This window comes from Bactrocera tryoni, chromosome 5 (assembly GCF_016617805.1).
Source record: "Bactrocera tryoni isolate S06 chromosome 5, CSIRO_BtryS06_freeze2, whole genome shotgun sequence".
NCBI lineage: Eukaryota > Metazoa > Arthropoda > Insecta > Diptera > Tephritidae > Bactrocera > Bactrocera tryoni.
Window position 1 is genome coordinate 7,805,850 of NC_052503.1, and position 13,794 is coordinate 7,819,643.

Below are 13,794 nucleotides of genomic sequence, written 5' to 3' on the forward strand. Positions count from 1 at the left end.
AAATTGCCAACTATTAAGGACCCGAGAGCCGGGCGAGTGTTGTGCCAAAAGCAATCGCAAGCGCGCAACACACACACACAACGGAGAAAGCCAAGTCAAATGGCTCGAGCGCATCACATGTGTGGTTGCATGTGTGTGTATTTTTGTGTATGTGTGTGTGTGTGCGGCAGTTAAAGTGTGAAATGGACAATGTGTATAAATACCACAATTGTTGTAACGACACAGTTTAGTGTTGTTGAAGAGGATTGACGCACACACGCTCACCTAAGACACGACTTTAGAATGTGAGTAAAGAGACAAGGACAAAAGGAGACGGGCGCGGAATGGTAAGGGATTTGTGAAAATGTGGAGAGCACGAAAAAGTTTAATTTCAATGTCACTTCCTGTCACACAATGCCACGTCGAGGGGCACATTCATTTCGAGCGCTCACCAGCAAATCCATTCAAGTTCACTTAAATGCACATAAAAGATGTGTTTTCCTATATGCCACAATGTGGTGTGTGCCACGTGTGTGTCGCATCGCCGCAGATACATATTCATGGGCGAGATATTTTGTCACAATTGCAACTAATGCAATAAAATACAAGGCGACACAAACAGAATGCGAAGAAATTCGAAGTAAACATTCATTGTATGCGGATGTGACTGGAATTGGCACAATGGTGGGTGGAAAGTCCTGCTATCGCACAGAGATAAGCACATGAAGATGTGAGTGATCACAGTGTGTTGAACAAAAAATCCTAGAAAATAAAAGTAACCTTTTTCGTTGGTGATATTTATGCATTTAGCTCGAATAACGGTACTCAACTCTTTCTCTATATAACAATAAATTTTTTGAAGCTAAGGAATAGCACAAAGGATACGAAGAAGTACGAAGTCAATGGTGCAAATTGGACATTGTGTAAATTTTAACCAATCTCAATCTAAGAAGATTTAAGAATTGAGGCTAAAATAGAAAACACGAGAATTTATTGAGTTTGAATTTTTATATTTAAATTTTTTTTTATTTGACTATTACAAAATATACAAATATTTTTAGAAGCCATTTCCAAAAGCATGCAAGCTGAAATTCGTAAAAGCTTTTAACGGCATAATAAGAAATATAAAGCTTTGGTCTCGAAATTAAGCCGCAAATCTGCTTCCGGTATAAAGAATACTGGTTCTGCTATCTTCAGGCAACAGCGAACGTTTCTGCAGAACCAAGCAAGAATGCATAGAATATAAGATATAACGGGTGATCCAAGTAGAGTGTGCACGAAGACCGTCGAGAGTCGATTCGATTTTACGTCGAGATCTTAAATTGAAAGCGTACAAAATACAGCTGGCACAACAACTGAAGCCGCTCGACTTCCCAACCGACATCGCTTCGCTCTATGGGCTCTTGAAAAGTTCTATGGGTATGTAAGCAAGCAAAATTGCCACATTTGGGAAGAAGAGCAACCTGAAGAGATGCAAGAGCTGCCATTTCATCCAGAAAAAACAACGGCTTTGTGTGGTTTGTGGGCCGGTGGAATCATCCAGCCATATTTTTTCAAATATTAAGCTGATGAGAACATAACCGTCAACGGCGACCTTTATCCGACTGTGTGATGTCTGAATTTAAAGCTCGTGATCTCGGCAAAATTTTTTTCAACAAAATGGCTCCACTTCCCACGGATCGCATCAATTAACGGATTTATTGAGAGAACACTTCAGAGAGCAGATAATTTCACGTTTTGAGCCGATCGATTGACCACCAAGAACGTGTGATATCACACTGTCGTGACCAGTCGAAATGCTCTAACGAGTCATCGAAAATTGGTCCCAACAGATCAACCAACTGAGAAGTAGTCGCGGCCATCATTTGAAAGATATAATCTTCGAAAAATAATTGCCAAAGTATGTTCTTTCGAATGATAATAAACATTCCCCATTAAATTTGAAGTTCCTGTGTTTTTTTTCTATAAAAAAGTAGGGAAACTCGAATTGGATCACCCTTTATATACCATATGTGCATATTCGAGATTTTGTAGCTAGTGCCGTTGTACTTTTACAGCAAGGACACTCAAAGCGGAGCATGTGTAGTACGGCAAGGAGGCACATCAACTTCCATCGCACGGGAATGTCGTTAAATGCATTGTTCAAATAAAGCCAGCGACTGCAGTGCATCCCAAACGACCTTCATGCGCATTCTTCTACACACTCGAACAGGCACACATTCATGTTTCACTTTTTGAGCACGTACGCCATCAAATATACGAATGCGTTCCGAAAGAAATTGTCTTGCAGTATGATAAATAAATGAAAATTACTCCAAATTTCCCCAAAACAGTTTGCAAATTATAATGAGGCTGACCATTAAAGCAGAGAACCCAATTGTTCATTCCCACCCCGTCAGTGTTTTGTATGTACTCATGTATTTAGTGTAAATAACTATTTAAGTGTATAAAAAGCGGAAAATGGCAAAAAGTAGTTTGTACCTTGTCTTTCGCTTTACAGTCTGCCTACACGCTTACATATGGCGGCACATGCCCGTTATTTGCCAATTTACAATTTCTATTAACTTCTCTGACAGCCAATTTAAGCCGATTACAGTTTTGCAACCCAAACCCATTTAAATTAACTTCCTTTGATACTGTATTGGAAGTAAGAAAATTACAGTTTAAACGCGGCAGCAGCGTTTGCTCTCAACCCAACCACCTCCTGGTTCGGCGGTAGCTCGTCAATCGACCTACTTTGGGGTTTGTTCCTCCAACTGCCATTTCTCCGTTCAATTTAGTGCAGATGCCAACCATTTTGTTTAACTTGGATTATTTATTTATTTTCGTTGTTCTTATTGAATTGAGCTCTCAAAACTGTCGTTTTGCCGGTTTTCGATTTACTCGAAGCGCTGCACCCTTCAGTTGAGCTGGACGTTAGGCAATTTCTCAGCTGAGCGCACTCAATTTCTATTCGAAAAGTGCTTGCGTTTGTGCCTGTGTGAAGCGCTTCAACACTCTTACATATACAACGGTTTATCTACCTGTGCTTTCCGCTTGTAACTGTAAGGTACATACATAGTTCTTAAAGTTGAGGTCACGGACTCCGAATTTCGGTTATAAATTTTAATAAATTCGACTCGTTCTTGAATAATATGTTTTCCCATGATGAAAAAGCAAACCTTACTGAAGAGAAATCTCAAAGAGCGGAAAAAAATATGACGTCGTTTGCTGTCCCTATCGATCTATGTACTTTTATAGGGTCCTATTGAAAGCACCTCTATATGGGTCATTGACTCAAGGTTTGGGTCGCTTAAAGGTTTACCAAAGTTTTGGGGTTTTTAATAGGGCACTATAAAACAAAGTCAACCTAACATCTCGAACTCAGCACCTGGACCGACATTATTGAATAATTTAGGTGTCAGGGTTAGGCGATATATTTATGCTCGTATTGTTCGTGTCAGCTGTTATTTTAGATCTATCCTGAGAGGGATCTCACTTTAACAGCTTCGAACGCGGATACGCTGTGGTACCTAAAAACTCCTTATACTGGATCATAAGACCCCTACGACTTGACAAAGTCTTTAAGCTTATCATAAAGTTGTTGAGACGGCTTATGACAGTTTCGGCTATGTCTTTTAGAAGGCCGAAGTTAAGACTACCGAGATGTTTCAGGTTCCCTCTTGCACAGGCTAGACAATGGAGAAGTAAGTGTCACCTGTAGTCGTCTTCGGAAAATAAACTCGAAACAAGACTTCTTTACCCTACAATTTTATTTACGCTCACAAATGGAAGGCATGGTTTTGACAAATAGGATTTTAAAAATTTTCTGTACGTCATTTTAGTTTATGTAATAAATAGTTAATCTCACTACTGAAAGTTGCAACGTCTTCGAAAGTTTCCACTTGAATTTCAAAGCATATTTATGCACTTATTTGCCAAACAGTTTTTTCGTTGGTCTCATCTAGAACTTTACACTTGACTTTGCCACAGTCCCACTGGGCCAGTGGCAGCTTGTTTGGGATCTTCTGCTATTTCTGCGCGTACTTTGGTATTCCTAAAAGTTCTTTAGTTTTTACGCTATTCAAAACAATAAAATATTAACCTAACTCTTTTCTTTCTTTTCTCGATGCGGTTTGCGGCAGGTTCCATCGGCCATGACAAATGCAAGGGCAGCAAACGACACTTGCAACAGCAGCCACGTCAGCAGCAACATCAGCGAAAAACTCATTTTCCAAATGCAACCAACACAATTTTGTGCTCGAACAGCAAAAGCGGCAGCAACAACAACAGCAGCAAAAGTTCGAGCGTGATGGCATAAAAACGAGAAAATGAAATATAAGAAAATAAAAACAAAAAAATTCCCAAAAAAAAAATTCAAAACTTCACAGAAAAATGGTTAAAAAAAATTGAAAAAATGAAATGCTCAAAGACGGCAAAGCAAAATTGAAACAAAAAAAAACGAACACAACAAACACACAGAAAAAATGTGAATTAGATTGTTGAAAGGAAATGAGCATGAGAGTAGAAGAGGTTAGGAGAAAACAAAGACAAATTGCAAAAAATGGCAAATAAATTTCTATTTCTACAGTAAAAAGTTAGTAAACGCTAAAAGTAACAAAAACAAAAACAACTGAAAATAAGTTAAAGCATAGAAGAAGCCGTTAGCAGGCGCGAAGTTTAAAGTATAAACGCTAAGGCAGTAAGGCGACCAAAAGCCAATAAATAAGTAAATAAATAATAGCATAAAGTTGACGACAGTAGTGACAGTAACAAACGCAACAACAACAGCAACAGCCAACAGCAGTAGCAGTTTCTAACGATTTAGCATTTGGGGTTTCAACACTACAACAGCTGCAGCGAAAGCAGACGAGATAACGAAAGCAAAAACAACCAACAACAAACAATAATAAAGTACACAAACAAAATGGACAACAGTGCTACTGAGCAACGCTTGTACGGCAGCTTGTCCGGCTTTGCCGGGAGCTGAGCAATGCGCATCAGCGCTAAATACCTGCTTATTTGTCGTCGCTGTGGCAGAACGGCAGCAAATCCACTTAGCGCCACGACGGCAGCCGCGCAGGACAGCAAATGTGCTGTGGACGGACGGACGGACGAGCTTAGTGCCATGCTGTGGCGGGAGAAAAGTGTGTGTGTGTGGGCAGCAAATTGCTCAGCACGAGTTTAGACAGACGAGTCAGTGCCACAAAAAATATCCATTCCAATAAAAACATACGGCCACAACAACAACAACAACACCAGCAACAACTAAAGCAGTTATGCAAAGAATTTCGCCATGGTGATAGTAATTTTCCACAACAACAACAACAGCGGCGATACTAAACTCGAACTGCAACAACAACGGCAACGGCAAGCAGTAATGCCACTAATGACAATTATGCCGGTGCAGCTGTGCAGCAGCAACAACAACTACAACAATATAAAGCAGTAGCCAGTAGAATTTTAATTTGTCCATTATGCCGGCGCGCACTTTCGGACATTTGAAGCACACTTAAGCATATTATTGTTATTTACATTGCAGCAGCGAGCAGGGGTCCAGCCGGGCGCTCATTGGACGACATGACGCAAAGTTTTCCACCAGCACTTGTCTGCGAAACTGTTGCAGCAGCATTTTCCACTTGCCCTTTATGTTAAGTTGCATTGTTGTTTGTCTTTTGTAGCGCTTGTTTACATGCCCCGCAAAATGCGAGCCCCGAATATTTCATTATATATACATATGTATTCTATTCTAAATGTAATTTGTAACTAGCAAACGTAATTGTAATTCGTACAATAAATCTGTTTTGTAAACTTAATATCTCTAAGAACAAATAAAACCGAAAAGTACTCACAGCAATGACAGACTCAAAAAAGAAATGTTAAATTAGAACTTTGAAGCACCGTTGAGGAGGCAAATATAAGCCGCACACTTACATTTGAAGTGCTGTGAACATTTATGCTCGAGTCAATGGAAGGGAACAGAACATTTATGCGAAGTCAATAGCAGGAAACAGAAGATGTGTGCGAGAAGGCGGTCTAAAGCAATGGGAAGATTGAGTTTGTTGTGGTGACTGCAGTGAGGCCCAATAAACGAATCGAGAAATTGGAGCGCGTGTTCTTTGTGTTATCGTATACTCCGAATCGGCATTATTGTAATGTGCAGGCAAGCCTTGCCAAAAGCTTAGCATATAGTTTCTTACGGTACCGCGTCTGTAGATTGTTTTTGGCACCGAAAAGTAAATTTTATCATAGAAAGAGCTTCAGTACCGGGTCTGTTGCGTGTTTTGGAACCCGAAACTAAATTTATAAATGTTTGTTGTTGTTTTTTTTTATGTTTTTTACGCTTATTTACTTTCATCAGAGTCGTGAAAGGTTTACACATTTGGCTTGTTAGCGCTTCTTTCAATGCAATGCTGCAGAAAGTCAAGCAAAACACTCAAATTTATACCACATTTAGTTGAATAAGAAACTTTGACGATTAATATATACATAAATATAATATTGAATAAAGTGAATTTTCGGTGGCGCCAATTGGGCCCTTGCAGCGTTTAAGTTACATTCCATTTGTATATAAAGTCATGCAAGAAATAACAGAATAAACAAAACCACACAAGCAAGTGACTCTTCCGCTTCGTTACCACAATTTCAAGAAAAAAAAAAAAACAAATTTTTAAGTTTTAAAAAATATTTTTAAGCGACTTTTTCTGCTTTTAGGGCAGAATTTCTTACTTCCAAGCGGTGCTCCAAATTAAATTAGCTACTGCTTTATTATGTAAGTGCTGCTTTTGGCAAAATTTCGCTGCTAAATACTAAAACAGCAACATTTTTTAGAATTTTTTAACCGTTATGTGCTGTCATTGCTGGAGTCAGAGCTTGCAAAACACGTTATTTTCTACAGGAAAATAATTTTTGATTGTTTTGCAGAGCGGCGCTGAGTTTGTCATGTTAATAATTAATAATTTTTGCTTTTTTTAATTTTATAAATCACTGATTTGGGCAGTAACAACAACAAAAACATTCAAATATATCACATACTCGCTTGTAGCGTGATCTTAGTATTTTTATTGACGAACATGGATTTCCTAGTAATTTTAAAAACATTAACAAGCCACAACAGGAATATTAAAATAATAATACTTGGAAATATTTCGAGCTGAGGCGATTTCTAGAAATTTAATTCAGTTCTTGCTTCAAGATTCAGTTTTTTTTGTATTGTTTGTATTTTTTGTTTCGTTTTTTTCTGTATTTTCCATAATATTTTACTTACTAATTTTGTATTAATTTTTTTGTAAATTAAAAATATTTTTTTAAATAAGTAATTGTCCAAATGAGAAAAACAATTTTAAATTTAAAAGTGCACACCGCGCAGACATACACACATATATTTCTGTTTACAAACATATTTGTTAGCTTTAATTAAAATTAATAAATCAACACACATACATACATACGTATTTATTGTACAAAATTACAACGGCGTAGGCCAAACATACATACATATACAAGTATGTACCTGCATATCTTTGCATAGAGTCAGCTGTGTTTTGATTGGATTTTCTTGCAAAAAGTACTGCTTAATATTTTGTATAACTGTATTAAACATACAAACATACACACTTACTAATATTTGCTTATGTATATCATATATGCCGCTATGTGTGAGCATTTCGCAAATGCAAAAAACAGAACATATTAATAACTGTTTAAATAAATTGCAAATTAACACATACACACACATAAATTAGTATGTGCATTTGTGTATGAAACGAGGCAGAAGGCGACAAAGTCATTTGTGAAGTCAACGCAGAACCAGATATTAATTCGTAAATGCGCTTGTACGAGTATTGTAGCGAAAATGTGTTAAAATAAAAGCGTAGAGTGGAGTGTTGAAGCTTTGCAACAACAAATAAACGCCGCTCGGTCATAAGCAATAAGCCGACAAGCGAGTTCTGCTCCCACAAATATTTTATTAAGTTTAATATTGTGTCAATAACTACTTGACTACTGTACTGTTATAGCAGTGAACTACTTTTTTCTTAACATATCGTTAATTGTACGAGTTTTACATATAATTAGGTTTGTTAATTCTGTGTTTCTTTTTTTTTCGTTTTTAATTTTTTTTTTTTTTTGCGATTACCAAAACTGTTTGTGTAATTAGTAAAGAAAAGCGCTACTTTCCGTTAATCATATTCGATTGAAATGTAATTATTGCTAATTTTAAGATATATTAAAATTCATTTAATTGTAATTAAACGTTAAATACAAAGAGAGCGAATAGTAGGTGGGGAGAGGAGAGTAGCAACCAAGTGAAAAAATTATATTGCAAATAAATGCAAAACAAAATACAATTGATCATTATGATAAATTTTAAATGATAATGAATAAACATACATACATACATACACAGAAATGCATAAATACATAACTGTAAATGCAAATATAATTAATTGATAGTATTGACAAAGATTTGTACTATTACAAGATACGAAAAGAAAAAAAATTCAATGAAAATAAAAATAAAAACAATAAACATTTAAATTGATTTAATTAAAATTAAAATTTCTCTTTTTATTTACTGCTTTGCTTCTACCACCATCATCATCTATGGCATGTTTTCTCACTGCTGAGCATTGTGCAGAAGAATTAGTGTACGGTTTCTGGTAGTTTTTTACATACATATGTGTGGATTTTAATTATATTTAGTAATTTTTTAATAGTAACGGCGATTACCGACGAGAATGGCACTTTCGATCCTCAATATTTTGAAATTCTGAAAAACTTTGTATTTTTATGTGATGGTAATCAGCTCATAGTTAGACCTCGAGTTATTTGTCAGAAATAAAAAAAAAATAAAATATTTTGAGTTGAATTTTCAAGCCAAGCGACTTAATATATTAGTTATATATTTCTATTAAACTCTTAATCTTCTAAAACTGTTTTCGAAACCAATTCCATACATTTGGTAAACATAAGCCGCTTAAGAGGGTATTCTAGCCAAGAAATTTTAAATATCTAAAATTGTTTTCTTGCATATTTTTACAGTTTAGAAATTCAAAAAAAAAAAAAAAATCCATACAGCCGCAATTTCCATAGTTCCAGACATTGCGACAATATTCTAGTTTAAGTTTTTTTTCCGATTCATTTCAAACTTTCTACACATTTTGACATATAAAATAAAGGCTCCCATTGTTTAGTAATTTTTTTACATTAAGGTTGTTTTCCACCCACAAAATGGCGGAATTTTTAGTGGAGAATAACAGTTTAGACTTTAAATGACCGCCAAAAATTTTTTAATTAATAAAAATATCAGAGAACATTGAGGGAAATATTTGGCTAAAAGTTGACTAATTTTTTTTGGTTTTTTATTTTCGGATATTTTCCAGCCGAGTTATGGTGAACACCTCTAATTGTTCTTTTTCCAAGACGTTCTGGAGAAAGCTCTGTCACCGGCATCAATATTTCTGTATTAAAAACTACACAATATTGGCAAAAGTCTGCTCAATAATGTAGAAAAGGTTCGAATAAAATTACTCAATCCATATTTAAGAAATAAATTCACATAAAAGTCTTTTTTTTTACCTTGAAACCCTAACCGTTCCCTTCATTAACTAATCTCGTTCGCTAGTTTGCATCTGGTTTTTGTAGATCTCGTTAAATAATTCGAAGCTGTTATAAAATTTAAAAACTCATTTTCTTCTTTCACTCTTTTACCGCTTCAACTACATACATCATCATACTATGCTTACTTATAATATCTTCATACTAAACTCAGAAGCATGAGAAAATTAAAAACTGAAAAATATTACAAAAATTAATTTCCTATTGGCATAATTATTATATAACCTAAAATAAAAGCAAATTTTAAACTCAAAGCTGCGTAACTAAAAGTTGGACAGACTACATAAGCAAATAATACAATATTTTTTTAACTGCAAGCAACTTTGTAAAAATAACATTTTTTTAAATAAATTATAATTCACAAAAAAATTTTGCTTTGTTAGTAAACTCGCCTCAGCGACCATTTCATTTTGTATATTCAAAGAATGTTAATGTGCATTATGTTAATGTGCATTATGTTAATGCTCACTGCAGCCAGAAAAACGTTAACATTCGCCGCTACAGCCTTTGAATATGGTTCACTACAGACATGCATATGTTAACATACTCTGCTGCAGCCTAACATTTTCTGGTAAAGTTGATTGACATATAGAATAGAGCTGTTAATGTAAACGAATGGACAGGCTTTCTAGGTATAAATATAAGTATGTGGCAAGCAACTCTTCAAAGTGAGTCAAAAAAATTTTAACAGATTGAAAACAAATATATTTGATAACAGAACAAAAATAATCGAATAAAAATTATCGATTTATCGTATACAACAATAAATAACCACTAAAGAGAATAACGAAAAACTTCACATTAAAAAGTTTCAGTATTTTAAAGTATTTCTATACAACTTTTGGTAGTATCTAAAAACATATAAGCATAAGAATGTAGACCCAACAAGCTAGAAATATAAAAGAGGGTTTCTAAACATATTTTCACTAGAAAAAGTGCACAGGTGCAGCTATGAAGGCTTGAATCACTAACACATATGTATGTAAATATATTCTAAAAAAGAAAAAGAAACAAACAATTAAAATAAGCAAAATTGTGATTATGAGTGGATCGACCGTAGAATAAATGGAGCATGTTTGCTTTTTCAAGCTGCCTATCTTCTAACACTATGCGCTTAGCCTCAGTTAGCATATATGGAGCATAAGATTTCGTACGCTTTTCATAGTCAATTCGTCTATGTAGTGTTGGTATGTATAAGATTACGTTATGTGCGCAAAATCCGAAGTTCCCGAGTTTCTGAAAATACTGATAAAATAAATGGAATTCCAACAAGCTTTCGGGCTTTGCGATGGAAAATCATAAGAACAGGACAGCCTCCTTCAAAAAACGGGAAAAAACAAAATTATGAATTATTGATGATGAAGTTTGAAAACTGTTCTATACACTTTGACGGGTATTTTGCTACAAAACACAAACTATAATTTTTATACTTCTATCTCTATAAAGTATAACATATTAAGGCGTTGTTCAGAGAGAGCCTCCGATTTCCAGCTCCTCAAATGGTTTTTGAAATTACCAATATTAGAAGCAGCAATCCCAACAACCAACGCCTTTAAGAAAGGTAGATGTTTAAATTATAGCGCGGCTCATTGATATGTGGTTCGTAGTGTCGAAATTTTGTTAGAACACCCTAAAACCCACACACACTTTACGCCGGTGTTTCAGTAAATGTTTTTGTAGAAGCAATTTGATAAGATTGGAACGGTTAGAAGTGATAAAAGCAGACGTAAATAATTTAATTGAAGGCAGTTTGCAAAATTTGCATACAAAAAATTGTCAAATATTTGCGATTGTCCTGTAAGAGTGTGTAACCTTTTCTATGAGAGCAAATAAATTGCGAAAATTGCAAAACCAAATTAGAAGAGTTCATGTTGTAATACATACATACATACTTCTCTACTGTATGAATATTCATCAAAACAAAATGAGTAACTATTAAACAACAGCAATAACAATAACAAAATAAAAAAAATAAAATTAATGAAAAATGAACAATTGTAAGAAAAATGAATAAAAACCACATTAAAAAAGAAAAAAAAAACAACAGATAAAATTTAAATAAACATATTGTATTTAACTGAGGCATTTGTGGAGTTGTTTTCTTAAAAAATAGTTATATATGAAATTTACCGCAAATTTTTTCTAGCCAATTTCTGACTCAATGGCAAGCAAAACGGCCGCATTTGGGACGAAGAGCAAAAACAATGTTCTCGCGCAATGATAACTGATTATTTTATTCCTGGAATTGAAGCTCGTGAACTCGGCGAAATTCGGTTTCAACAAGACCATATATCGCATCAATCAATGGATTCATTGAGGGAACACTTCGGTGAGCAGATAATTTCGCGTTTTGAGCCGGTCGATTGGCAACCAAGATCATGTGATATCACACCGTTTGAATTTTTGCTGTGGGAATATGTAAAGTCTAAAGTCTATGCGGACAATCCCGCTTCGATTCCGGTTTTGGACTGACCAGTAACCAGTCGAAATGATCGAAGGACTCATCGAGATCATTTTTGAGAAAATTCTGCGCTCAGTAATCATACAAAATATTCATTTAATTTTAATGGAAATAATAAGATGTTACTGTTACTGTATGTACATTACCTATTCCAAATGGCATTTGTTAATTATTTGTTGCAATTTATTTTTCGCCTGTAACAACTGTTGTAACATAAGACCATGGAATTTGTTCTAATATTGTATGTATGTATGTACTTCAGGGTGGGTGTAACAAAAGGAATGTTTTTATTCTTATTATTTTTTGTGTTTTTGCTTCTTACACTGAAACATTGGTTGATGGACACCTCTAAAAAGGCTCTCTAAGGACGAGCTTCTAATTGTAACGAGAAAGTCCTGCGCCTATAGATACAGAGCCTTTCAATAAGGTCGCTGCCTAATGACGCAGCTGATATCACCGGGACTAAAATTCCCTCTCTCTATTTATCCTCTCTGAACTACCCCGTGCTTCTGATGAAGTTCATTAGTACGAAAAGTGTTATCGATGCAACCTCCAAAACGTGGTCAAGAAATCCTCAACCTATAGTTGCGATTATTTTTCTATATAGAGCTTTAGAAGACATTTTATAGTCTCTTCTTCTTCTATCTCCTGACAGCTTCTACTATAGTCATTGTATGACGTTCCTAGTCTGCTGGCATGCCCGCCAATTATACATTGACCTGTTAGCACTCCTACTAGAGTTCTTATATCATGCCTTACAGCTCTTATCTGCATGTGCGGCCATATACACACCTTCATTACTACTTTTGCTTGCTTATTGAGCAAGTCAGGGGTTGAATTCGACGAGACTTAACCCTATTTAGAACTTGTTCGTCGATTAAATATCTACTACTAGTCAGATGCCTATAAATTCTTTCTTTGCCATAGTCTGGTTGTAGGGTAGTACCTGTTCTAACTAATTCATCTTCTTCACAGTTACAAATTAGATGTTAGATTAGAACTACAAACTATGGTAATTGGAAGGGTGTCAAACTGCCCCATATTCTTGCTCCCCCATCGCTTGTTAACGAACCTACAAGTATATATGTTCCTTCATGCTCTGCGTTCTCAGTTCCCCCAAAGATTCTATATCAGAAGAATTCTGGGCTGTGTTGTAATGAGAAACAAATTATGTTGTGCTACAGTTGAAGAATAGAATTGGTAAAAGATTCGCGTAAACGACTTATAACACTGAAATAGTATTCCTTGTTGACAGTTTAGCCGGTCGGAAGGAATTCGTAGTGCACCACAACTCGATAATCGAAGAAAACTATCAACATAACCTTGATTTTTGACCTGCTTTGACGTTGTTTTTTCCTCTTCGACACACCTTTACGACGATATTAGGCATATTGACCGTCTATTTCCGGGTCGTAAGCTAAGATCCAAGTCTCACCAGTAATAATACGTTTCATGATATTCAGGTAGTTGAAAAGCATTGTTTCCCTGACATTAACGCGACGCTGTTTTCAGTTTTCTTAGGCTCAAATGATCTTTCAAAATGGTTTTCACTAATGCAGTAAGATCTCTGTTAATCATCGATTCTCAAGCACCAATTTATTTATTTTATTGACGTGTTGATCATCGGTTGATGTTGATGGCCGTCGAGGGCGTGCTCCATCGTCAACGCGTTCTCGACCCTCTTTGAATAATTTGTACCAATCAAGAGCACATGCTCCCGAAAATTATCACCGAAGGCCTCTTCCAACATTCCTTAT

General features: G+C 35.5%; 1 protein-coding gene across 13 annotated transcripts in view; it reads left to right on the forward strand.

Annotated features, from left to right (window-relative positions):
* The window catches only part of LOC120778132 (phosphatase and actin regulator 2), a 220,740-nt gene extending 216,406 nt beyond the window's left edge, over positions 1-4,334 (forward strand). For all 13 annotated transcript variants that reach the window (XM_040109846.1, XM_040109845.1, XM_040109843.1 and 10 more), the window contains one exon: positions 4,104-4,334. In XM_040109846.1, the coding sequence (XP_039965780.1) occupies positions 4,104-4,119 (16 nt within the window). In that variant the 3' untranslated portion in view covers positions 4,120-4,334. The remainder of the gene's footprint in view (positions 1-4,103) is intronic.
* The last annotated feature ends 9,460 nt before the right edge of the window (positions 4,335-13,794 follow it).